The sequence below is a fragment of the Phoxinus phoxinus genome, assembly GCF_949152265.1.
Source record: "Phoxinus phoxinus genome assembly, chromosome: 9".
NCBI classification, from domain to species: Eukaryota; Metazoa; Chordata; class Actinopteri; order Cypriniformes; family Leuciscidae; genus Phoxinus; species Phoxinus phoxinus.
Window position 1 is genome coordinate 4,632,739 of NC_136884.1, and position 26,421 is coordinate 4,659,159.

The 26,421-nt window shown below is 38.1% G+C and overlaps 2 protein-coding genes and 2 long non-coding RNA genes across 21 annotated transcripts in view; 3 read left to right on the plus strand and 1 right to left on the minus strand.

The window, feature by feature from the left end:
* cald1a (caldesmon 1a) overlaps window positions 1–5,819 on the plus strand; it is a 48,760-nt gene extending 42,941 nt beyond the window's left edge. For 4 of the 12 annotated variants that reach the window (XR_013799137.1, XR_013799140.1, XR_013799142.1 and 1 more), the window contains 4 exons: window positions 440–508; window positions 772–815; window positions 2,574–2,610; window positions 4,358–5,819. Coding sequence is in view for 3 of the 12 variants with exons in the window: in XM_079624255.1 (XP_079480381.1) it covers window positions 440–508; window positions 2,574–2,610; window positions 4,358–4,371 (120 nt within the window). In the remaining 9 variants the exon portion in view is untranslated. Of the gene's footprint in view, window positions 1–439; window positions 2,611–4,357 lie in introns of all 12 variants that reach the window. The other 8 variants (XR_013799138.1, XR_013799141.1, XR_013799143.1 and 5 more) reach the window with 3 other exon arrangements.
* Window positions 5,820–5,933: 114 nt separating this feature from the next.
* Window positions 5,934–17,723, plus strand: tnnt2e (troponin T2e, cardiac). 6 transcript variants are annotated; one of them, XM_079624261.1, is made up of 17 exons: window positions 5,934–6,067; window positions 7,839–7,893; window positions 9,130–9,150; window positions 9,670–9,690; window positions 9,793–9,813; window positions 10,182–10,199; window positions 10,311–10,334; window positions 10,896–10,922; window positions 11,023–11,044; window positions 11,144–11,201; window positions 11,563–11,679; window positions 11,786–11,863; window positions 11,964–12,077; window positions 12,217–12,329; window positions 12,407–12,497; window positions 14,057–14,094; window positions 17,434–17,723. In XM_079624261.1, the coding sequence occupies exons 10-17, from the start codon at window positions 11,148–11,150 to the stop codon at window positions 17,477–17,479; spliced, it is 651 nt and encodes a 216-aa protein (XP_079480387.1). In that variant the 5' UTR covers window positions 5,934–6,067; window positions 7,839–7,893; window positions 9,130–9,150; window positions 9,670–9,690; window positions 9,793–9,813; window positions 10,182–10,199; window positions 10,311–10,334; window positions 10,896–10,922; window positions 11,023–11,044; window positions 11,144–11,147; the 3' UTR covers window positions 17,480–17,723. The 6 variants fall into 6 exon arrangements, with proteins under 6 accessions (XP_079480387.1, XP_079480388.1, XP_079480383.1 ...); XM_079624262.1 differs by lacking the exons at window positions 10,182–10,199; window positions 10,311–10,334; XM_079624257.1 differs by lacking the exons at window positions 5,934–6,067; window positions 7,839–7,893; window positions 14,057–14,094 and adding an exon at window positions 13,784–13,824 and having other exon boundaries at window positions 9,066–9,150.
* A 131-nt stretch (window positions 17,724–17,854) lies between these two features.
* Window positions 17,855–19,009, minus strand: LOC307004780. The gene is made up of 3 exons (XR_013799150.1): window positions 18,851–19,009; window positions 18,528–18,621; window positions 17,855–18,436 (listed from the first exon to the last, which is right to left on the minus strand). It is a non-coding gene; the product is annotated as an uncharacterized lncRNA (long non-coding RNA).
* A 4,353-nt stretch (window positions 19,010–23,362) lies between these two features.
* LOC307004779 lies at window positions 23,363–26,363 on the plus strand. Of its 2 annotated transcripts, none has more exons than XR_013799148.1 (4): window positions 23,363–23,502; window positions 24,139–24,240; window positions 24,558–24,655; window positions 24,833–26,363. It is a non-coding gene; the product is annotated as an uncharacterized lncRNA (long non-coding RNA). The 2 variants fall into 2 exon arrangements; XR_013799149.1 differs by having other exon boundaries at window positions 24,836–26,335.
* Window positions 26,364–26,421: the final 58 nt, after the last annotated feature.

Sequence of the window (26,421 nt, forward strand, 5' to 3'; positions counted from 1 at the left end):
ATAGACATTGATAAATAAATAAATAAATATTAACATTGATTTACCTTGAAGTGAATGTATGTCAAGATTTATTTGGAAAAAGAAAACGTTTCATATAATGTCATACACATATGTGATCTTTGTCGAGCAGCATTATTTTCTGTCATCAAAACGGTGCACCTCACCTTGGCCTTCACAGTTTTCCTGTCATTCTCTCTTTCTCTTCCACTGTTACTGTAGATTTCCCTTTGCTTCTTCCCCTGGGCTTCTTTCCTCCGCTCTCTCTTCTGCTTTCTCTCTCTCTGCTGAAGATCAGGTATGCTCCCTTGCCTTAAGGACACTGGCATCCGTTATGTCACTACTGTCGGATTGACGTGCAATGCATGTACATGTGTTTACATGAGTTGTGTAGTTCAGGGCCATCTCGCGAGTGATATGACACCCCCTTCTCCTCCTGCAGGACCTGAAGCCAGGTGACGTGACCAGCAAACGCAGTCTATGGGAAAACAAAGGGTCCTCTGCTACCAAGGTAACCAAATACAGTTTTTTTCCCCCAATCAGCCCAACTATCTCGCTCTCTTAGTTATATATACACATAACATTTTTCATATGCCCCTGGAGAATGAATTAATAAAGCACTTATGTGTCCAAACAGCAGGCTGTGGGTATATTATAACCCTTCAGGCATGCCATTATAGGACTCTGGAGACAGTAACAGTCATAACACCACTCTAGCATGATATCTGCAGTATAACATTGCCATAACATTGCCTGTGTGTTTTGTGTTTTAAGCCATCCCCTTGCTAATTGTCTACAGATCTGACCACCTTGAGGAGGTAAATGTTACTTTATCACACAGGAATGCACAGTTTGATGAGCCACACTTAATGCATTTATCACAAGATGGCTTAGGAACTGCGATGTCGTGCCTTTGGCTTTTTTCGTTTCCTCACGGAGCTTCTCTCACACTTGCTCACTGCCACAAGAGCACACGGTTGGTTTGCAAGGAGGATGAGCTTTAAAGAACTGAAGTCACCAGGAGTAACTCCTGTAACACTAATTGACCTTATGTTAAGCTCCGCCCACTTTGGTTACCATTGCTGACTCAGACAAGCATTACATAGATTCTAATAGGAATGAACTGGATATATTCGTGAACAGTGAGATGTTTGTTGTTGTTGTTTTAAATCAGTAAAACGTGCTCATGAAGTGGAAAATAAGCTAATTGCAAAGCATCGTGTATATGCCAATTTTCTGCCCCTTTAAGCAACCACACAACACACCCTAGCAACACCCTAGCATCCACCCAGGACTCCTTAGCAACTCCCTAGAAACAACAGAATAGCAACAGACATAGCAACATCCTGGCAGACATCCACAGCACCCTAGAATCATGGTAGATATTTTTGCAAGGGCAAAACTTAAATTAAGTTATGCAGTAATGTGATAAAAAGACAGAATCTTGATAAAGGCTTATAACAGTAAACTTAGAAAAGAACTTAGTCACGATTGCATTTGAATCAATATGTAAATTAATTAACATTGATGTACCTTGGAGAGAATGTAGGTCACAATTTATTTGGAATAGGAAAACTACTGGGCAGCTTGTGTCACTCGTACAGTAGAAGTGACTTGCCATTATTTAATAATTAAGATTAATGCATATTTAAAATTCCATTTAAAATTATCCAAACAGACAGGACATTAAAGAGCTTGTCTGATAATATGCTGGTTGGTAATTAGGGCGGAGTTTAGTGAAGGATCATTTTCACCCTCCCTCTCTCTTTCATTCGCTCTTTTTTTTTTTACCATCACCCCTTTACAAAGGACTCTGCCTATTGTGAAAAGATCTATTTTAATGCTGGCATGACTGGGATGCAGTTGACCAAACATGGCGGTTTATTCACATCACGAATAGAAACCAATTTCAGACGATCCCATCGCCTGAACTTGAAAAGGCATTCCCACGAGCGCTGGCCTTCATATTTTTATATCCACAGATCAAACAGATAATAACGGTAGTCATTCAGAGCGGCTGCCTCTATCTTTGGAAACGGGCACAATAGAATCTTCTGCTGGACTGTCAGCGAGGCGTCAAGATCAGGCCAAGGCTGCGGTTAGCCACAGATTGCAGTTTTGGCCCAGAGCACTTAAAGGACTGGTAAATGGTGACGTAAAAAGCCTAATGAAGGGAAATCTGTGGTCATAACCGCGCTGATGTTACCAAACCCAGCAGTGCAGTTTGGTCAGGAGTGGAAAGAATGAGGGTTTCACTTGTATGTGAATCTGGAAAAAGAGTGCTGTTTGAAACCATGCTAAGCATGTTCCTGTCAATGTACACGCAGCATGTCGGCCACAAGTGCTTTCACTGATGACTTTTTGGAGCACATCGGCACAAAAAAACATGTTAAAAAGGAAATGTAAAATGAAATGTGAAGGCATAAGTGGAATACCAGACGGATGGGCTGGGAAGGACTCTGCCACACTGATTAGCACATTAGCTTTTATTTATGTTAATCTCATTCTGTCTTTTTCTCTGTTTCTTTCTCTTTCTCTCTTTTTCCATCTTTCTTTTTGATTTATACCTCACCCAGGTCGCAAGCAGAGGAGAGACCAAATCCGTCACCAATGGTAAGTGACAAGAAGATAAATTGTATTTGTGTAAAACCGTGTCCCATTTCCATTTTCCAACAAAAAGCAATTTGTCAACCAGTAACTGCTGCGCGCTGTGACACAATCACAGGCAATTAGAATATATTTGATGCATCAAACGCGTCTATGAAGAGCAAGGTTTTGGACCAATAAGATTACAGAGTGGGCGGGGCTACCAAGTGTTATGCCACCGAAATGGACCCTTTTTTGTGATGACACATTTCCAGTTCTCAACACCATAAATCCAGCAAAGTTTTTATTTTTTATTCATAACACTATACTTTGTGTTTCCTATCATGGCATTAAATTACAGAAAACTAGTTAAAGCTACTAATTCAACGTCTGAGGAAGTGACAGCAAATTTGACATCTTTCTCTCTTCTGACAAAATTAGGTTGGTTAGCACACAGTGTAAGTTTTGTTGTTCATGTGTGTTTGCAATATAGTTGTTTCTTTTGCCTATACATCCAAGGCAAAATGAGGTCAAAATGAAGTCCTACTGTGAAGGGCAGGTCTCTCCATATTGCAAAACACCCACAATCCCTCTGGCAGGAAGCCCTTCCAATGATAAATCATACTGTAGCTGCAGGCACGTCGTTTCACTGGCTGAAGTGTTTTAAAATGCCTCTTTGGCATTGTTTTCTATTTTGAATGCCGGCCATTTGTTCCTCTAAAAGAGGACGCGGTGGCCTTCGGGCGTGCCAGGCGTTTTTGGGGTAATGGGCGACAGGTCTTTGCGTTAGCCTGCCCTCTTACTCACGTCGGCCTGCTCGTCTCAATATCACACCGTGGATTATGGGCGTCTGTCAGTGCCAGCAGGGCTAAAGCTGCATGTTTGTCACATTACTGCATGGGACGGCAGATTAGCACACTCGCATGCCGTATGAAAACTTACGTCCTTCCAACCACTTGGTCAAACACATGGCCAGCTTGCATTTAAGAGGTTTTTTATAACTATATTTAGCTCTGGAGCACAAGAGAAAGGGTGTATGTTACAAATACACACAGCTAAGCATACTAAGATTTTGAATTGTCCCATAATCTCGGCTGAATGAAAAGCGTAACAAACACACACCATTTAACCCTTCTTCTAAGGGGCAAAAAAGTGGCCCAGATCCCATAAATAACAGGCAATAATTATGTTTAAACATGTTGGACAATAATCATTTTATAAATTTAATATCTGGTCAAATTTGACATTCTTGAGTTCTACTTACCGTATTTCAAGGGTTCAAGAATTACAACAAGGCTGCATATAAAATAAAATAAAAATACAGTAAAAACTGAAATACTGTGGAAACAGTATAATAACCATTTCCTGTTTAATATATTTTTTAATGTTTTTTTAGCATCATTACTCCAGTCTTCAGTGTCACATGACCCTTCAGAAATCCTTCTAATATGCTGATTTGCTGCTCAAAAGACATTTCTTATTATTGTTGTTGAAAACAGTTATTATGCTTAATATTTTTGTGTAAACTATGATACTTATTTTTTCTGGATTGTGGTGAATAGAAAGTTCAAAAGAACAACATTTATTTAAAATATAATAAATATATAAATGTCTTTGTCAATTTTAATCAATTTAAACCATCCTTAAGTCTTAATTTCTTTCTTTTTTTTAACATACTGACCCCAAACTAACTAGTAAAAATTGTAATTAAAGTGTGTGTCTTCTCATTTATTTTCAAGCAATTTTATGACTTTTCTCTTTTGTCTCTTAACAGGAACGGGCCATTAACCTTTCAAAGACGCCAGAGAGGCAGGGACCAAGAGAATGCACAACATTCCTTTTTTAAACTTTTATTAATACCAAAAAAAATCAAAAAAAAAAATCACACAAGCATTTTATACTGGCAGGAAGATCTGTGTGTAGACACGGTATAAAAGAGAGAAAAATGTAAAAAAAAAAAAAAAAGATATATATATAAATATCTATTTTATCACTGTATTCACAGGCCACCATCTTGCACCATCATAACATAAACGCAGTTGCGTGTACCTTCTGTTAAACTGAAATCTAGGCTGTGAAAACGAGCGATTCAAACTTTCATTTGTTAAAATTATATAATAATTAGGCTATATAATGGCTCAAAACATTCCTTGGATAGGAGGACGAGGAGTAGCATTCCGAATTGTCTTTTGTCAAATCACAAAGCATATTAAGCATGTTAGTTACCCTTCTCACCTGTTAATTTATAACTAAAGCAAAGCTTCACCCTGCATTTCATACATGTTCTCCAGTTCCAGACCGAATATGAGCACATGTAGAGTAGCTGTATTTTGTAGGCCTACTTTTTTGTCATAACGACACTTTTTTTTAAAAATAAAATAAAAAAAATTGTCTTAATAATATATGTTAGCATATAGTGTAAGTTTTTGTAATTAATTATATATTTTACTGCTTGATACAAAATGGTCTTTGCTTTTGCTTTCAATAGTATTTTATATCAAAGCAAGTTTTAATTCCATTATAGTCCATTATTACATTATCTTTGGCTTTTTTGTACTCTTGGAAACACTGGTCTGAAGTTGTTTGTGACCATCTTTTTGTAAGTGTTAATCACTATGTGTCATGTGGAATAATCAGTATTGGTTGAAACAAGAGAACTCGAAAGAAAGGGAACGTGCACTTTTTGGCTTAAATCACACATTTGATCAGTACATTTCACAATTTCTGCATGTAATGCAAGACGTTGGTTAATCCAAAAACACATCCTGATTTCAGCAAGGAAAAAGAGGACGAGCGTATAGTCAAAGTCAATTCATGTTTATAAGTGTTTCATTTTTTTGAGTGTCTTCTTTCTGTGCTGCAATTGATTCATACTAAATTGCAGAATGGATGTTGTCTGCTTTCAATACAGCGCTAGTTGGCAGAACATTAGTAACTTCATCATTTAAATGTCAAAGAATATCCAGTTCTGCGCGCTGTAGCTTAACGCTAATGTGTCTAAATGTTCAAAGTTCCTGTATTCTGCTTGTATTTTTTGACAATCAAGTTTTTTTTTTACGATTTGTTTCATCTTTGTAAGCACCTATGTATTGTTTCAGAGTAACACTATGCAAGTCGCACCACCTTTAAATGCAATTACCTTGTTACAAATATGACCATTTGTAGCCAATAGTTCCATACAGAGCAACATTGTATCATTGTCTCAGTGACCACAATAAAGAGACCAATGAAAAACACCTGTGATAGTGTGCTTCTCAATACTCCACCAGACTGCTATGCTAAACCCATATATCTCTGTCATGCTCCACTACCTCTAACAATAGGCTAAGTTCCAGCAGCCAATCAGAGCAAAGTAGCGTGGTCACATGATCTGGCAGGTCTGTATTAGGTGAGCTTTGGGTTAGTTTGAAACTGTCTGCTGCCTGGACCATCGAGATAAGACTCCATCTCTGTCTCTCTCTCTCTCTTCTTGGTGATATCTCAGGTAAGAGGCTTCAGATTTTGTTGTTGGATCCAAATTACATTAGTTAATTTGTAACTAAAATCTCCTCAAACAATTGCATGCCTACCGGATTAAATTGATTCTGCAAAGTTGCTCATAATGTGTGAACTCAGGCCTGAGGATCACCCTCTTCATTCCTCAATCATCAATGCAATGCTTGTCTTGTTCGCCAGAGGGACTGGTGGTTTGCGTGCTTTGGGTTTTTCTCTTAATGCTGCTTAATTCAGACTATCAATGGCAACATTCCTGCCACCGTCAGCCTGTGATATTCCAGCCTTTCAGAAGGAGTACGACTGGCCCTCGCTTATTAACGTAAAACGCACGTAACTCCAAAGTGAGACAGTTAATCTGCTGCAAAGACTTGGTGGATTTGGTCAGACCTCTGGCAGCTTCTGTCACACTCTCATTATCACAAGGACTCAATGTAAGATAAACCTTTATCCAAGATGATCTCTGTGAAGAGCCTTTAGTTTGAGGACCCTCAGACGAGGTAGTCTGAAGACCCCCGACAGATGTTGAGTGAAAATAAGAAATTACTACAATTGGATAACCTACAAACCTTTGAACTTTCAGGAGCTACAGTAATATTTGGTTACTTTAATATGTACGGATTTCATTGCAATAAAAGCACAAATCAAACCAAGTGGTGTTAAGTGTTGCCAAAGCATAACTAAATGAACTTTTTTACGTTTTTTTTTTTTTTTTGCAATAGTTTTCAATCAGTTGGTAATTTTTTGGTGGGTGTATGAAGTCGGTTCTCCTCAAGTTCCCACGGGTGTTATTCATGACATTAACTATCACAGGTTTCAATGTATGTGTCAATTTTGAACATATGTTTTTTTTCTTTTCTAAAGACGAAATGGCACTCAGATGGTGAAATTATGGCTAAATAATTTAAAAGTTTAAGTGTATGTATCTGTTACTTTTTCAAAACCTCAACAAACTTTATTTTCTGATATGTTTTGCTTGAAAATTGTGCTTGTGTTATACATTTAAAACAATCAACAGTATACTGGGTTTTCGCAGCAATGAAGAACCATTTTTCAGTGAGCATTTTAAAGAACATTTGAATAATCTAAAGAACCTTTTTCTGACTTCATAAAGAATCTTTTGTTGAATGTAAAGGTTCCACGGATATTAAAGGTTCTTCATGGAACCATCGATTCTAATAAAGAACCTTTATTTTTAAGAGTGACTTTGATATTTCATATACACTTTTGGGCCAGTGCACAAAATCACAATGAGTTGCATTAAAAAGCTAGATGTGTCTTTAATGGCAGTAGGTGCTGTGGAATAATGTCCTGCACAAACAATGCACTTTAAAAATAGATGCCAAGGACACATGCACTCTTGATTTACACAGAGAATGAGCGGCAGCCCTTGATGAGACCAGCCAATTCATTGTCTGGAAAAGTGTGGAGCACCTGTTCCACAGCGCATAGTTTATTACTGGCAAAAATAGCCAGCCTCACTCATTCATCACATGTTTATTGTGCAGTGATTTATTTCCTGGTGGACACACACGTCTTCAGGACAGCACTGCAGCTTTTTCAACGCTTGTTAAGCACGGTAGTTAATATAACTACCGTGCTTGGTCCAACTATGTTGAACGTCTCTGGGATCAGGGTCACTTGTAGAAGAATTTTAAAGATGATTTGTAGACCATGTCAAGACTGTTCTGCTGTTAGTAAAATAAGTGGAAATTAATTAAACTCATTTGACATGCATAACTTAAACTTATTTACTTCATCAGGAATCACTTAGTCATGGCTGACTCAGAGGAAGTGGTGGAGGAGGAAGTGCAGTACGTATAACGTCATTACTTTTTAACTGTTTTAATTCATTTACATATACACTGAATACCTCAAAGTACAGACTATACTAAAATAGTAATTGAAACCGCAGGGTACTGTAGTGGTTAAAAGTGATGTCTGGCCTGTGGAAAATGTACATTTTTAAACATAGTAAAATAAAACCTGTAGCTAGTTTGCCCTTTTGCCAAATGATTTAACCAAGTGTATATATAGCACATATGTATACTGTATAAATAGTGAATACTATTACTAACACAACATACATTTTTCATATCTAAATTTCATGTGTCGTCATTTTTTTAATTCATTACCCAACTTAAGGTCAACTGTTTTTCCTTTTTCTTCTCTTCTTCTCTTTTCACCCTGTGCGTATAGGGAAGGTAAGCCAGTTTGCGATCATGCACTATCTAATGATGTCTTCATGGAAATGGAAGCTGGTCCAGAGGAAGTTTTGCGTGCTGTCAGCTTGTGTGCATGTGCTATTTTAGAAACTTTAGATACCCAAGATTTGCTTTTGTCCTCGGCTACATGCCCAGCAGAATTGAGTTACTCAAGGCTTTAACTATGCGCAGGGTGACATTGTTGCATTAAGACAAGTATGTGAATGTCCTGCCCATGTACATTTCCTATTGTCACAGATGTCAGTCCCCCCTCATTCCTCTCTTGTGTGCTGTCAATAACGCTCCGTGAATGTAAAATGCAATGCTTGTTGTCTGCAAGTATTATGGCTCATTGGAAAAACGTAGCCTACCTTGTTTCATGACGCTTTAAAAGTGAAATATTCAGTGCGTGGCGCTAAAATTAAGTTATACAAGATTCATCTGTTTTAAAAAAAAGGCAGTTTAATATAATTTAAGTTGAAATGACTTAAACATCCAAATTTTACTTACAATTTTAAGGTAGCAACTTTGTTTTAACAGTGTAGTAGAAGCATGTTTTCCCGATGAGCCTGAGTTGATTTATGCCGTCGTTAAAATGATCATGTAAAAATCATGTTACATTCATTTAACGCATCATTTGGTCCATGCTCACATGCAAATTGCATCAGATAGGCTACTGCATTGGTGGTCTACTATTTCTCAATGTCATTTACAAGCTGTTGGGTGGATCTCAATGTTCTGACAAAGGTCATAGATGACCTGTTTATTAACTTGATTCAGCATCTTGATTATGCAAAGATTATGCTTCTGAATGTATTTGCTATTAATCGTTATTATGTTCACACTGTAGTGGAGGAAACCGAAGAGGAAGGTAAAACCGTGTTCACCGTGTGTTGTGTTGCTTTTCCTGCATGAGAAGAATACATTTTAGAATTAACTTCAAAGTATTTTAGATTTAGATAATATTAATAAAGCATATCTGGCTTTAAACAAAGTCAGTATCATGCTGCAGACTGGAGTCTTTCACACACATGCATGCAGATATATTTCAGTTTATTCTCAGTTAATTCATTCATTTACTCATCCTCATTTGTGCAATTATTTCTTCCTTCTTGCATTCATTTGCTCTATCACTCCCCCTCTTGAAGTGGAAGGTAAAATTTTAAAACTTACTTAGCAATGATTGCATTCATTCATTTGTGCACCCATTATTTAATTGTTCATTCACCTTTTTATTATTTTAGTGATATTACAGTAAATTCACATTTTCATGTAATTGAAAACAAAATTCTAGCATATCTTCATACAAATAAACTTGCATGATATTGAAAACGCATTGCATTACACTCATAACTGAAACCTTTCCATGATAATCGTTTCTCTTCAATAGTGGCGCCTGCATCAGAGGAAGGTAAGGCATCGATCTGACCTTTACTTTGAGGTGATTTTCAGTACATTTGCCATCACCAATGCAAGGTAATATTTAATATTTCATGTTATATTTCTATATTAGAACCAGCCCCAGAGGTGGAAGGTAATCATTCCCTCATTTGATTGTTAATACAATTATTTAAATGTTTTATGATTTTTAAATAATATCAGCAATAGTCAGCTATCTTTAAACCACTGGATCAACACATATGCACTTTAGTGCGTATTAATACAAAATGTATTAATTTGAGTACTCACCATTTGAACCAAAACCTGCATTCAGGCAACTCAAGTTCAATTCATTTGCTAAGAGAATCTAAAATTGTATTTCTCCAAATTCCATGTGTTTTATCAAAAAAGAAATGTTTTGTCAGTCAGAATATCTGTTCCTGTATGGCAGATCGTGGTATTTTTATAATTTCTCAAACTACTAGTCTTTATAAACTAACTAATTTGCTGTTCTTATATTAGAGCCTCCGGAAGTAGAAGGTAATTATTTTCAGTTGTTAAGAATATTGAGGTTATTCATACTTTATAACATACAAGTGTCTGTAAATTTTCATTCTTTAACCATTTATAACTTATCTCATATCTGAACAGAGGAGCCAGAACCTGAACCAGAAGGTAAAGCTCTTCAGCTTTACATTCTACAATATTATGAACCAAACGTTCAGCAAGAATTTCCAAGACATTGAGGTTGTCATTTTTTTGGCACTTTGCAGCTGGTTTTGTAATAGCGTGGTCTCAAGGATTGACGGGTTGTTTAGTGCGTTCGACCTTAACACTGGGTGGCCAGTGCTATCATCAGTTCAGTTACATGTAAATCATACTGGCCAAAATCACGTCTTCATGATGGACAGCTCATTTTTGTGTTAACTGATTCAAAATGTGATGATCGATAGTGATCTGAATCAAATGTTTACCATGATTACAACGGCATGATGTTGTGAAGGCTGGAGGACAAAAACTGTTGATTTGTAAGGTTCGTATGTCATGATGCAATATATCAGCTAATTGAAATCGCATGTGTGATGATTGTGACTGTCAGAACATTGGGTCGTCACGTTCAGCCGGGCATTTATTACAAAATCAAAACATTTCTTTTGTTCTTTCCCCCTAACAACTTAAAAATGTGTCAATGCAATTACTCTTAATGTGAAATTGTGTCTGTTCTTCACCAAACAGAAGCCCCTGTAGAGGAGGAGGCCGCAGGTACAGTAACTGCTGTTGATTCCCTCCAAGGTCGACATGTGAAGTACTTTGCGTGACATTATTAGTCAGTGATGATGTTTTTTATATATTTTATCCCCAGATGAGACAAAACCAAAGCCGAAGTATGTCCTGTTGACATCTTTCTTACTGTGTTTATCTGCATAAATGCATACGTGAAGAATGCACAGCGTCAGTCCTCACGGGTAACATTTATTTCACAGATTCATGCCCAACATCACTGCTCCAAAGATTCCTGAAGGAGATAAGGTGGACTTTGATGTGAGTAACATGAAGTTTAAATTACATCACTTCCTGTATTCGCCTCAAAGTGTTGGAATGGAGTATTATAGCGTCTTGCTACTACATTGAATTTTGCAAACATGCACATTTGGAATCATATAGTATGCCGTTTTCATATTAGAACCATGTGACTTTATTATGTGAATGTATAATTCTGCAATTATAATGTTTAGAGAACATTCAGATAACGTTTTCATAACTCACATATTTTGCTATCATCCACAATTTGCAAAATAAGCACACTTAACGTATGTTATTGTGAATATTGAATTAATGTCAATACCTGTGTGTGTGTGTGTGTGTGTGTGTGTGTGTGTGTGTGTGTGTGTGTGTGTAATAGGACATCCACAGGAAGCGTCAGGAGAAGGATTTATCTGAGCTTCAGTCTCTGATTGAGGCTCATTTTATCCAGAGGAAGAAAGAGGAAGAGGAGCTGATCGCTCTGGTTAACAGAATCGTAGGTTCTGCGAAGAACTGTCTAATCCAGAAAGGTTTCAGAATGCTACAAAAGATTCAGTCTTTACTTGTGATTGACAGAGTTGTGTCTGTGTGGTGCTGTGTAGGAGAAGCGTCGCACAGAGAGAGCAGAGCAGCAGAGAGTCCGTGCAGACAAGGAGAAGGAGAGACAAGCCCGCCTGGCCGTGAGTGACACTCCCTTCAGCCAATAGGAAGCAGCCGTTTACCTCCATGAGGCTAAGTGCTTTCCTTAAGTCAGACTCTTTCCATCGCATCTCTCAACAGGAAGAAAAGGAGAGAAGAGAGCTAGAGGAACAGAGGAAGAAACAAGATGAAGATGCCAAGAAGAAGAAAGCTCTTACCAACATGACACACCAGTACGGAGGAATCCAGCAGAAGGTTTGAATTAAGAAACTAGAAATTTTGATATTGGATTTTGATCCAAAAATGTAAAGCTATGCATGTGAAAATAAGACCCCACAGGAAGATTCTGCTTCTCTTTCTCTCTGAATCGAACACCATCATTTACGTCTCGCAGGGCGAGGGTCGCAAAGGGGCGAAGAAACAGACGGAGAGAGAGAAGAAGAAGAAGATCCTGGCGGATAGGAGGAAGCCAATCAACATCGATCATCTGTCTGAAGATAAACTGAAGTAAGTCACAGCTAAACATGATCGCATGACAGTTGGCGTAAACGGCCACTGACGAAGCTTCTGATTGGTTCTCGCAGAGAGAAGGCCAGTGAGCTTTGGCAGTGGATGATGCAGCTGGAGGGCGAGAAGTTCGACCTCGGCGAGAAACTGAAGAAGCAGAAATATGACGTAAGTGTTTACACAACAACTTCACACAAACACATAAAAAGCATAGCATAAATGTTTAGAAAATTACACTGTCAATATGGGAATTGTATATTTAATTTTTGTTGCATACATCATAACAATTTAATTGTGCCATATTGCCTTAATTTCAAGAAAAAAGTTTATTTATGTTGGTATCAGCAATGAAATATTTGTGTTGAAGTCTACAAAAAGTAGATATCATTCAAAAAAATTAAGTTCGACGCGACGTAAATCACTTAAACTCAACCTGAAAACAACTTTTTTTTTTACTTTTAATACACTACACATGATAATGTTGTTAACAATTGGTCATCCCTTTAAAAATGACATCAAGGCCTGTAAAATAAGATTTTTCAAAGTTTTAAATAAATCAGACATTACTGTAGTTCGTTTCACAAGAAAATACTTTAATGTATTATTAGCCATTTCTTTGTAATTAATTGTGAAATTTACTAGCAATTTTTAAAATAGTCTCTTAATTATTATAATTTTTTTAGTATAGAGAAATCACTCAATAAATTAAATCAAGTCCCAGCTTACACTTTTTTCTTGTAAAATATCTGTCATATATTCACATTACGGAAGTAAAATAGTAATTTTATGTTGACTTGGTACACCTGGTATTAAGAAGCGTTTTTGTTAGTCCGATTGCAAGCGAACGACACTAAATACAGGTGTAAACAGAGTCTAAAATATTTGAAGCTTGTCCACTTTCGACCACTTCCAGAGGTAGTGGAAAACGCATTAGACCGGATTGCTTACATAGTGTAAACGCTCATGTGGTCGAATGTGTTCGAACAGCCACAATAGACTCTCCACTTACCGACCTAATGTGTAAACACTATGGGAAGCACTCTAGCCAGACAAGATTTCAACTTTGGTAAATGAAAAGATGAAATGAAAAGCACAATGTTTTCTCTGCATTCCTGATTTCTAACACACACTCACTCTTGTGGCTGTCTGAGCAGAAATGAAAGCTGATGCTCTCCGTATGTTTTTCCGTCGCCTCCTTTGCGTGAGCTTATTTCGTCCTTTAGATCGGAAAAAGTCCCCACATTTACCCTCCCCTCGATGAAATCAGGACAAAAATGGTTGAAAATGGACAAAAGAGACACCAGGTGTGAACGGGAATGTCTTTCTCTTCTACACTTGTGATCCGATCGCCCAAAACTAATCTTAATACCAGATGAAAACAGGGCCTAAAAGACTGGCGCTGTGATAAACTGGCGTCCATGGCCCACCTGTCTTAAACTGTGACTTGCTTCCAGATGAATGTTCTCCAGACCCGAGTCAATGAACAACAGAAGTTGTAAGTAACTGGCCGTGAGGGCGGCCACCTCACTGTTGTGTAGCCTGCTGTCAGTAACTGTTGTGGGTCAGATTTGTGTCGGGTCTGGGCTCTCGGTCGGTCGGTCGGTGAAGGCAGGTGACGTGCTTGTGGCTGCGATCAGGCTGCGAATCCACAGGTTTTCCCCACATCAGCTGGTCCTGTTGATATTGTCTTTTGTGCTTAGCAAGGCTTCCGTATGTGTTCCTTACAGATCACTCAGCTACTGGCTAGAGTCAAAGATCACCAGAGGTAAGTACCCTGAGCCACACTGGTCACTTTCCCCCTGGTTTCAATGAGGTCTGGCTCAGAGGAAGGAAGCAGAGGAAGTGATGCTGTTAAAGGGATAGTTTACCCCAAAAATCACATAATTTACTCACTCTCACCCTCACGCCATGACTTCCTTTCTTCAGATAACAAAAACAAAACTCTTTAGGAAAATAAGCCACTTCTGTGAGTCCATAATGCCGTTGAATGGGTGCCGATTGTTTGATGTGTATAAAAACCACACTAGTCATGGTAATCCATACGACCACAGTGGATGAATCAATGTCTTCTGAAGCCAAACAATAGATGTGTGTAAGAAGATACTCATATATTTAACTTTTTTAACTATAAACCATTTCCCCTGATCTGCAGTCATACGAGAGTTCACAAGAGGGATGTTGTGACAGGCGACGTAAGTGCGTTGTGAAGAAGTGATGTTACGTCAGTGTTACTTTCTGCAAAAATTTGACAAGGCACTTATGTCCGTCTGAATGCGCTTTGGACAGTTGGCCGGACAGCAATGGTTTACAGTTAAAAGAGAGTATTTTCCTTATTTTTCAACGTTTAGCTTCAGAATACATTGATTCATTTCCCAAAAAATCTTTGTTTGTGTTCATCTGAAGAAAGAAAGTCATGAGTAAATGATGAGAGAACTTTAATTTTGGGGTAAACTATCTCTTTAAGCGGACCAAGACAAAGCAGTTTTGGGTTTGGTCTGCTCAACAGATCCCGCTCCTTTCAGATCCCAGACCCGATGAAACCGTACGATCTTGACAGGTGCGAGCTCGGAGCATGTGGTTCAGCTCAATCCCAGCGTCAAACGGGGAAATGTTTAGGATCTTTAAATAACTCAATCCTAATACGACCAGTTTAAGTGCCTCCTTCCGTTCGTACTTCACTGTTCACGCCAACACATACAATTTGTCCATAAATACACTCGTATATGCAGATAAATATGAATCATTGTAAATGTTGACCTTAGGGTAGACATTAAATATTGATTGGACATAAATGAGAGAGACTCCAATGAAACGGTAAGTTTAAAATGAATATTTTGCCTCTGGAGACGGAATCTGTAGGCTGAACGAGAGGGTAAGAAACACATTAGGATAAAACAAGATTGCAACATGGACTGCATGGCACTTTTTCCTTGCATGTGTATGAAATGCGTCTCTTCTAATTGTGCAAACTGCTATTCTCTTAACTGTCTTTTTATTTATTTTTTAACTATCACCTGTAAGGGGCCTTTCACACGATTGCTTTTTTCTGTTCCACTGTGCTACTTTTCATTGTAAACACGTGCTAGATGGACGTCTTTAACCGTTGTGCTCCAGTCTCGCGTCTTTTGCAGCGTCTCTTGTGCATTAAAACCAAGGGGGTAATCCATCAGCCGGAAACCGAAGCTTCCCCGGGCGCCGCCATTGATTAGCAGACCATCACCTGCTGTTAGCATTACATTGACTCCCATTCATTTTGGCGTCACTTTGACAGCGAATAACTTTACATCTGAGGCGTTTAAAGACTCAATATGTCCATTATTTATTTCTAAAGAAACACGACAATGTATAAAAGGCCCTGTATCTTACGTTATGGCCCCGTAGAGGCAGTTTTTGTAAAAGTAGGCTAACGATTGAGTCATAACCACTCGACTCTCTGTCGCACAGTCGAGAAATTACCGTATAGACAGGAGGAGAAGCTCGCAGGCAATCGGGGGACGTGGAGGCATGAAGTCAAGGGAGAAGCCCATAGAGAGTCATAAAATTGATCCTGCTGCTAGCTCATGGACAGCTAATACTCACGCTCTCCGTCTCTGCGAGATTCAGAAGGGATTTATTCAGATTTCTATCGGCACAGCGACTAGAAGGCTTACAACTGTCAGACAGGTTGCTCACGTCACATCTACACGTCAAGCTCAGTTTGAGCCTGCGTAAGTGAGTGCTTCTAATTGACTTCACTTTTCTCCGTTGAAACCTATGGGGTCGCTGTGTCCATTTTGTATACTGTCTATGATTAAAACACGCCTCCTTGCGCATTTAACAGCTAAAAGGCTTTCTGTGTGAACCGGTCCTGAAGCAGTCACATTTCCATTCAAAGTATCGTCTCAGTTTTCATCTTCTGTTTGTTGTCAAAATCAAGCTCAGTTTAGCCATTGCAATGTCACTGAACTACTGAATTTTCATCCCGAAGTGCTGAATTTTGGTTTAGCTAATGCATAAACTCTATTGGAAAGCATGAGGTTGTGGGGACAGAAATCATTTTTGGTTTGGGGTTGTAGTGTTGTCACAACACAATTAAAGTCACCATGAAATCAAAATTGAGTGCAACAGTCGGGTTCCTGAAGTAAAAACTTCTCCATTGAGGAAATTGATGTAAATGTTAACTCATAATCCTTTAAAGACAGACCTACTGTGAGCTACGAGATTGTTAATCGATGGTATTAGCTTCTGCTGAAGCTGCCAGACGCATTATATTAGCTTATTTTTAATAACCGTTTAACAGCGGAATTTCTGGTGAAAAACTACATTACCCATGATGCTTTACCAAAAATGACACCAATCAGAGTCGAAATAAGCAACACGTCCCAAAAGATCCCCCCCACGAAGCAGTCGAAATCTATACTCTCAAAATAATGAAATGTTTGAATATACATAAATTATATTGTTTTTATATATAATTAACATTTTTAAATTAGTAGTTTTATGTTTCTCCATCGTTTTTAATTCAATTATGCTGTTCCCAATGCTTCATGGGATTGTACTTCAGTTCCCTCACTAAAGACCAATGCAACTTCCTTTTCATGCCAACTTTAAGGTTTAGCTCATGAATATTAATTTTGCCCTGCCATATAGAAATAGCTTTTTACAATACAACAAATTCCTTACTTTTTTTTCTTGCTTAATATCTTTTTTCTTTTTTTTTATATCTGAAATATGTAATATATTCAATATTATGGACGTAAAGTAGTTTGTGAATATTCCATGTTGACTTTTTTGGACTGGGGTTGTTGTGTAGTCACAACACAGTTAAGCTTTAGCTCATGAATATTAATTGGGGTATGCTCAGATAAATAGTCTATGATCTGAGGTCAGGTCTGTGATAGAGAAATTTGCTCAGTTCCAGGTCAAAACTGAAATTATGATTAGAAATAAACTGCACAAAATCATTTAAATAATTTCCATAGCACACTGAGTAGCATAACGTTATGTTCTCATAGAGCAGTGATTTAGTAGATCAGTGGATTGATGAAAAGATCAGCAATTATCTCATATGCATATTGATATGCAGCCAAATGAAATGGTTTGATAATTATGTTTCTCTCTGCAGTGCCAAAGGTCGTGGCAAGGCCAAGGTTGGCGGCAGGCTGAGGTAAATGCGAAACACCCCCGAGATCCAGAAGACTTTGCCACCTTCTTCACATATGCAGTTGCAGTCATAATAAAGCCATTGTTTGACTGCACTTTTAGAGACCGTGAAGTGACATATTTTTCTGATGTCATGTTGTATTTCTGCTTGTTTTTGTTCTTTTTGTTTTTGTCTTGGACACACAAGTATTCTGCATTTATCACTAAATTTAATGTCACTTTATCCCTGCAACATTAAAAGAGTCAATTGTCTACTAAGCATCCTGGTGACTGTTCCTTAAGATATACATTAGCCATTTGTAAAGGAAATGTTTATTTGACATTAAGGAAACCCTGGAAAATTATTAAACCCCATAAAATAAATTGATGATCGCAAGCAGTCCAGAGAGAAAGGTTGCCGAGCCAATTATGTTCTTAGTAATAAACCAATTTAAACTAAATAGTGACCTTACTATTAAACCAATATAAGTAATAAGACTAGAATGAGGATTATTTTGTCAGGTGACCGTGACCTGATAATAGAAAACGCAATAAATTATAGAGGTATATATGTCAAAGGTCCAAGCTAGCATTGACCAAGCTAGCAGCTGTAGTGTGTCAGATGACATATTAGAATATATAATCAGGTTTTGAAGGTTCAAGATATGCTTGTCGATCGAGTTTTTTAGACAATTGTAAAAAAGTAAAATAAATGTAAAATGTAAAATTACAACATGTAAAAAAAGTTGCATGTGTTGTTCACGTGTCGTGCACCCAGAGGAGGGCGTTCAGAGAGCTTCAGGTGTTTTTAAATGAGGTTGGAGCTAAACTCAGGAAAATGTCTCACCAGGAGCAGGATTAGACACCCTTCTTTCCTCCAACTGCTGTTTTCATATATTAATGTTTTCACACACACTTATTGTCCACAAGGATGAGACACATATGATCTCGGATGAGATTCACATCCTCTTCCTCCGTGACAGTTTCTAAAAAATAAAATAAAAACTGAATATTTTGCATAGTCTAATGCCTATGTTGTTCTTTCAGTATCATAAATGTGATTTAATAAATACATACTATAGTTTTTTGTTAATGCTTTCATACTGCTGTGCTGTGGTTCATGCAGACACACTTATTGTCCACAAGGCGGCGCTGTAACACTGATCTGAAACTTTGAAATGCGTGCCTTGACAGTCGAAAAAACTGCCTACCTACACCATTAAATGTTTAGTCGTAGTATCATTTGTTTAAATGTGAACAACAGTGATACATATTCATGAAATCAAAACTATTGACTCAGGCAAACAAACAAAAAATCTGATATTTCGCCCCGTGTGGTTGTGTGTGTTTACGCTTGAGGCATGTGACTTTCAGCAGAACATTTGATCTGTCTTTCTTACCCCATCAGATGAGAGCTGATCTGACTAAATCATACATCAGTTTCCAAATATATGAAAATTACATTTCAGTCCTCTCACCCAGACCGAAAGTTCACTAAACCAGAACACCAGTTTGGCTCTACAGACAGTATATGGATGTGACAAATAAAACAATCTGCACGTGTTGTGGCGCCTCGTCATCATCAAGCGTCCGCAGGTGAAACTCGCGCGCGCCACCTAGTGGACCGCATGGGGAACTGCACTTTAGTTTCGCGAGACTGAAGATACTTCATACATGAGAGATGATGGTGATGGTGTGGATATACACGTACTTTTTCCTCACCTGAAAGGTAAAAAATAAAAACATCTTGTTCCGGGATTCGGGAAACGACGGTTTTTGACGGTAATTGACGGTTAGTGACGTTGACCACTGAACCACGGGACTCTACCCTTTGTTTTGGGATTTTGTCTTATTAATCCTTTTAAACCACTAAAACTAAACCAGGATTCTCCTGTTGAAGAACATACACTTGTTCAAACAAACAAAACAAAAAAAATATTATAATACAGCCACAGCATCAATATATTTTATTTAAATGTTTTATCCGTCGGCACTGCAGCAATATCTGGCAAACATGTAGGCTACATGATCCGAGGATAAAATATGACAAAAGTCCTTAAATTATTTAAAACATTTTTAAATATATATATATTTATCAGTCGTTCCTGGACAGGTAATGATTTCAACTTCATTTATTTATTTGACAAGTAATCTTGGGCAGCATTATGCAAATATTGCTAGGTAGTGACGTAGGTCGGCGAGGGAGCGTTCATTCAAATTCAAATTTTTCAAATTAAAATTAGCTTTATTGGCATGACTTGTACACTACAGTATTGCCAAAGCATTGGCCATTACATAGGCAATGAACAAATAATCAATAAAATGAATCAGTAAACAAATGCATGAATACATTTATACAAAAAAAAAATAATAATAATATATATATATATATATATATATATATATATATATATATATATATATATATATATATATATATAGGCTACAATTATTTATCCATCTGAGGTTCCACTGGTTGTCCTCATTTCATGGCATGAAAAGACATATTTTGCAGCAATTATCTCACATTTGGGCACATTCATTCCAGAGGCGTTTTTGATCTGCCTTTCTCTTCTAGATAAAATAACTCTGTATGGCAGACTGAGCTTTAATTTAGCAGATCTTAATAAGCGATCACTACTGGTATTTTCTCGTTGCGTTTACAGTTTTAACCAGCAGGTGGGAAGCTGTGGTTTATTATAATGTGTTTTTGGTTGAACATTGACAGAAACAGGTTAAAAAATAATGGCTAATATAAGTAAAAGTGTCAGAGGTGTGAGTGTCGCCCTCATGTGGAGAATCCAGGTTCAGTTCTCACTATTGTGGAATAATGTTTTAATTTTAAGGTTGAAAATGCTTTTGTTTCATTTAGTTTTAATAATCAACTCAACACAACACAAAGTTTAGCTGAGGAAGCTTCTGGCTCAGCGGTCACTTGGGAATCTCACTTCTGAGGTGAATGTTCTTTAGTTTTAGTTGATGAATGATAAATAGAGACAAATCTTGTCCCAAAAAGACATGCTGAAGAGTAATAGCTCTGGTGGCTCAGTGGTTAAATGCTTTAGTTTCACTGGTTGTGTCCACATAAACAAGACAAAAGTCCACAAAGAGAGATGTAACTGAAGCTCCAGTGTCTCAGTGGTTGAGCGATCTCTCCTGCTTTAAGCGTCGCTCTTTAACACGGAGAATTCAGGTTCAAATCTCACTTTCGTGGTGAAAAATGCTTTGGTTTGATTGACCAATTGAGACAAATCTCCCTCCAGACAGAGACACGTGCAAGAAGAAGCTCCAGTGGTCTGAGTTTTACTCTCTAACGGGGAGAATCCGGGTCGAATCTCACTTTTAAGGTGAAAAATATACTTTAATTTGACTGATCAATTGAGACAAAACTCCTCCTAAAAAGAAAAGCTTGAGGAGAATCTGGGTTCAAATCCCATTCTTTCTGGTAAAAGTAATTTAGGTTCACTGGTTTTGTCCAAATTAAAAAGAGGTTTAGTTTTCGAGTAAAAGAGTGTAATCTCCAGTGGCTCGTGGTTTGAGAGTTGCCGCTCTGTGTTGAGGATCTTGGTTCGAATCTTAGTTTTGAGGTGGAAAATGCTTTAGTTTTATTGGTTTGATTGATCAATTAAAACAAACAGAAAAGCTGAAGTGTTGGAGCTCCAGTGGCTCAGGGAATCGGAAATCCTCGCTTCGAATCCCTCCTGATTGTAAATAATAATAATAATAAACAATGGCAAATAATAAAGACATGTCCCCCAAAAAGCATTGCATGTATGGAAGCTCCTGTGGCTCAGTGGGCTGAGCGTGTTCTCCTCTGTTGGGAAGATCTGGGATCAAATCCCACTCTTTGTGTTAAAATGCTTTAGTTTCACTGATTTTGTCCAAATGATAAAGACATGCCCTCAAAAAAGCGCAATAAGAGTGTCGGCTCCAGTGGCTCAGTGGACTTTGTGTCGCTCCGTCATGTGGAGAGTCCAGGTTCGAATCCCACTCTTTGTGTTAAAATGCTTTAGTTTCACTGGTTTTGTTCACATAATAAAGACATGCCCCCCAAAAAAGCAGAGTTGGTGTGGAAGTGCCAGTGGCTCAGTGGGTTGAGCTTGTCCTCTCCTGTCGGAGGATCCCGGTTCGAGACCGGCCTGGACACTGAAGCATGGATGTGGTGAGGAACGGCAATCATGAGATCGGATCAGGGCGGACAAGCTCGGAAACGAAGGGGGGAGGGAATGACATGACTCCTCCCCCTGGGGATTTCTGGGACCATAACCAGCAGCGGTTATACACCAATGTTTACTTAACCATTTTTAATGGTAGCATGAAATGCATAAAACCCAGCAAAACAAAAAAATTACCCACCAGGCTCCATACCTCCACCATTCTATCCTCAATCCCTCATCCTATCCTCACTTCTCCACCAATCCCACATCCTATCCTCACTTCTCCACCAATCCCACATCCTATCCTCACTTCTCCACCAATCCCTCATCCTAACCTTACCTCACCTCACCACCAATCCCCCATCTGCTGATTTCTTGGAGATCTGACTGGGATTTGAACCAGCAACCTCTGAACCCATGAGGCAGCGCTCTTACCTGTGAGCCACAGATCTCTTGTCTCAACATGTGAAGGAACTTATATTTCACTATTATCTTGAGAGTTTCCAATAAAGCAGTTAAAGAGAGATTTGAACATGTGTCTTCATCACTGTCTCTTCCTCAGAGAGTGTGTGTTTATCCACTCGCCCATCATGGATTTCACAACAATAACTGGTTTTCGGGACTCCTCGTCTAATGAGAACAATTGAAAGTCAGCAATAGTGGGATTTGAACTCAGGACGCTGTGATTGAAACACAACACTTTCTCTCCTGAGCCACTGAGACTGCAGAGATGAGGAGTGTGTTCAACAGGTTTGATCCAGAGCTTTGTGTTAAATGATGAATAACTTCAGCAAATGTGGGGTTTGAACCAGGACTTTCCAGCTTGAAAGGGAGACAACTATCCACTGAGCCACAGAACACATGAGGCAAAGGTCATATTTTACATTTAAAGTTCATCTTAACGCATGTTTACGCTGGGTAAAATATGCTCATCATTGATTGATAACTCATTGACTACTCTGCAAGATTGTTTGTGTATTTATTTCTGGACAAAGTATTTCTTTAGATTTATTATTCAATTATGAGAAAACCAAAGCTACTCTTATGGAACTCTTTTTTTGTTCTGTTTGACATTGAAATAATGCAAACTGATATATATAAGATAAATATACGCTAATACATTTATTGTAATTTAAGTTATTCTTTGTATCAATCTTTGTGTGATTTTGTTGTCCTGTCTTCTTTTTAAATAAATAAATATATTGGCCCTCCTGTGGGGATTTTATGAATTACACCGTTGCAAACCGAGTCTAATAAAAGGGATTTGTTCCTTCTATCCTCTCTGTTAAAATACATTTTTAAACATGAAAGACCAGACTTTTTTCGTTTAAATGCAGACAATTGTATTGTTATCATTTAAGTTATTCTTTGTATCAACTGTATCACTATCTGTGTGTGAATTTTGTTGTGTCCTATCTATCGTATTTCTAAATAAATATATATGCAAAAAAGTCAGATCTAAAATTGTTTTCGCCCTCCTGTGGCGATTTATGTGAAGTACACCACTGCAAATCTTGTGTGGCACTCTACAGTCTATGGTAACACTGCTGCAAATCAAGTCTACTTCTTTTTTATTATTATTGTTTGGCCCTCCAGTGGTGATTTGTATAAAATACACCATCGTAAAGTGGGATCTCTCCACTATAATACGACAGTAAAGTGCAGTTGTTCCTCCGCTCCTCTAGGCGGCAGAAGCGGTTTCTCCTTCAGTCTGACACTTCTGCTGCTTGACAACATGACGCTTGATGACAATCACAACAACACGAGCAGATCCTGCAGATGAGAAGATGACAGCTCTTAATGTCACTTTAACAGCGCATATTACAGCTCAACTGCAAATTAAACCGACACACACACGGATAAAATGAAGGAACCGAGTGTCACGAGACTCACCTGTGAGTAACTCTCCGCATAAAGTCAATTTCTCTGATCAAATGACTCGCTCGCTCTATCAAATCAATCGCTAGTTGTAGCGTTACCTTTTTAGTCTCTGAATGAGTCGCCCTCTGATATTCACTCTATAAAGTGTAATAAGAAGGACTCATTTGATATTGCAGTGTTTTCTGGATTGGTGTGTGAGGGTCAGCAGGAGTTGTGTGTGTGTGTGTGTGTGTGTGTGTGTGTGAAGCTCTGATGTTCTCCTGTTGATTGATTTATGCTTTTCTACTTCCTGTTATGACTGGGATATGGGAGTAAAACACAGCCTTTAAAATGGTATTTTAATTCAAAATGTCATAATACTACAGGCATCATGAAACAATGAAGTAAAGAGAAGTGACTAGACACATTGCGTATCATTTCTGTAATCTTGTTCTGATGTTTGTTGGTCTGTAGATTCTTTAGTTTTTAGATCTATTCAGTGTTTTCTTCATTCTGTGGCCGTAAGACAGTAATTCAATTAAACGAGATGAACAGTAGATTTACTGATGTATAGCAGATTTCATTTTAGACTACTTATAAATTCTGATATTTTTTTTATTTTTAGATGTACAGTGTGTAATGATGTGTTTGTTTATGCCGTGACTCTACAGAATCAGAGATGTGTTGTGGAGTGTAAACCCGGCCATCAGAAGCAGAGATCAGAGTCGTGTGGACAGACATTCACTGTAATGATGGACTTCTGCTCATGACAGGTAATGTGTTAAGTGTGATTGTGTGTTTTACTGTGATAAACATGTGGGTTCCCATCACTTTCTTTTTTCCCCTTTGAAAAGCAAATGATGGGAACCTAAATAGTTGGGGAATAAACACTTCATTAAAAGAACAGTAGATTGAACCAAAAGATTATTATTGATTCCGCATTCATACTATGTATTAAATATATATTTTTTACAGCTTTAGGACTTTAATTTATGTAACCGATTACATGTAACTATCGTTTATACATACAATTCTGATGTTTTAGTTATTCAGTGTGTAATGTAAAGTAGTGTTTGTGTTTCCTCTCCAGAATACGGGATGTGTTTGGAGCGTCCGGTCATCAGAAGCAGAGATCTGAGTCGTGTGGACGGACGTTCCCTGTAATGATGGACTTCTGCTGATGGACGGGTAAGACTTCTCATGTGTGAATGTTGTTGTTTGGCTCTAAACATGTAGGTTCCCATCATTTTCTTTATGGAGAGTCACTCCTTTATAAAGCAAATGATGGGAACCTAAATAGGAGGGGAAGGGACGGCGGGCCAGAATTTTGTGTCTGCTAATTTTTTTTTTCTTCATTGTATAAAGAAGCATAACCCCTGCTGGACATTGTGACGGGGTTCGGGGGGGACCCGACTCGTCCCCATCCCTTCATACACACACCATTCACTCGTATCGCGGAGATCTGGCTGGGATTGAACCAGCAACCTCTGAACCCGTGAGGCAGCGCTCTTACCTGTGAGCCGCAGATCTCTTGCTGAGACATGTGCAGGAACTTATATTTGACTTTTCTCCTGGATGAGGCCTGTGATTTTACAATAAATCTTGCTGAGGTGGGGATTGAACCCAAGCCTCCAGTGCAACCTTATCAGCCGAGAACGTGTGTTTATCCACTTGCACCACTGTGTCTTACACACTCATTACTGGCGTCTGGGGCCTTTTCTTTTATACAACTATCGATAACAATTTAATTTAAATTAAACTACCCAACCCTTCACACACACACACACACACACCATTCACTCATATCGCAGAGATCTGGCTGGACTCAAACCAGCAACCTCTGACCCCGTGAGGCAGCGCTCTTACCTGTGAGCCACAGATCTCTTGTCTCAACATGTGAAGGAACTTATATGTCACTATTATCCTGAGAGTTTCCAATAAAGCAGTTAAAGAGAGATTTGAACACGTGTCTTCATCACTGTCTCTTCCTCAGAGAGTGTGTGTTTATCCACTCGCCCATCATGGATATTGCAACAATAACTGGTTTTCGGGACTCCTCGTCTAATGAGAACAATTGAAAGTCAGCAATAGTGGGATTTGAACTCAGGACGCTGTGATTGAAACACAACACTTTCTCTCCTGAGCCACTGAGACTGCAGAGATGAGGAGTGTGTTCAACAGGTTTGATCCAGAGCTTTGTGTTAAATGATGAATAACTTCAGCAAATGTGAGGTTTGAACCAGGACTTTCTGCCTTGAAAGGGAGACAACTATCCACTGAGCCACAGAACCTGTGATGCAATGATCATATTTTACATTTAAAGTTTATCTTAACGTATGTTTACGCTGGGTAAAATATGCTCATCATTTATTGATAACTCATTGACTACTCTGCAAGATTGTTTGTGTATTTATTTCTGGACAAAGTATTTCTTTAGATTTATTATTCAATTATGAGAAAACCAAAGCTACTCTTATGGAACTCTTTTTTTGTTCTGTTTGACATTGAAATATGCAAACTGATATATATAAGATAAATATACGCTATAATACATTTATTGTAATTTAAGTTATTCTTTGTATCAATCTTTGTGTGATTTTGTTGTCCTGTCTTCTTTTTAAATAAATAAATATATTGGCCCTCCTGTGGGGATTTTTATGAATTACACCGTTGGAAATCGAGTCTAATAAAAGGGATTTGTTCCTTCTATCCTCTCTGTTAAAATACATTTTTAAACATGAAAGACCAGACTTTTTTCGTTTAAATGCAGACAATTGTATTGTTATCATTTAAGTTATTCTTTGTATCAACTGTATCACTATCTGTGTGTGAATTTTGTTGTGTCCTATCGTATTTCTAAATAAATATATATGCAAAAAAGTCAGATCTAAAATTGTTTTCGCCCTCCTGTGGTGATTTATGTGAAGTACACCACTGCAAATCTTGTGTGGCAC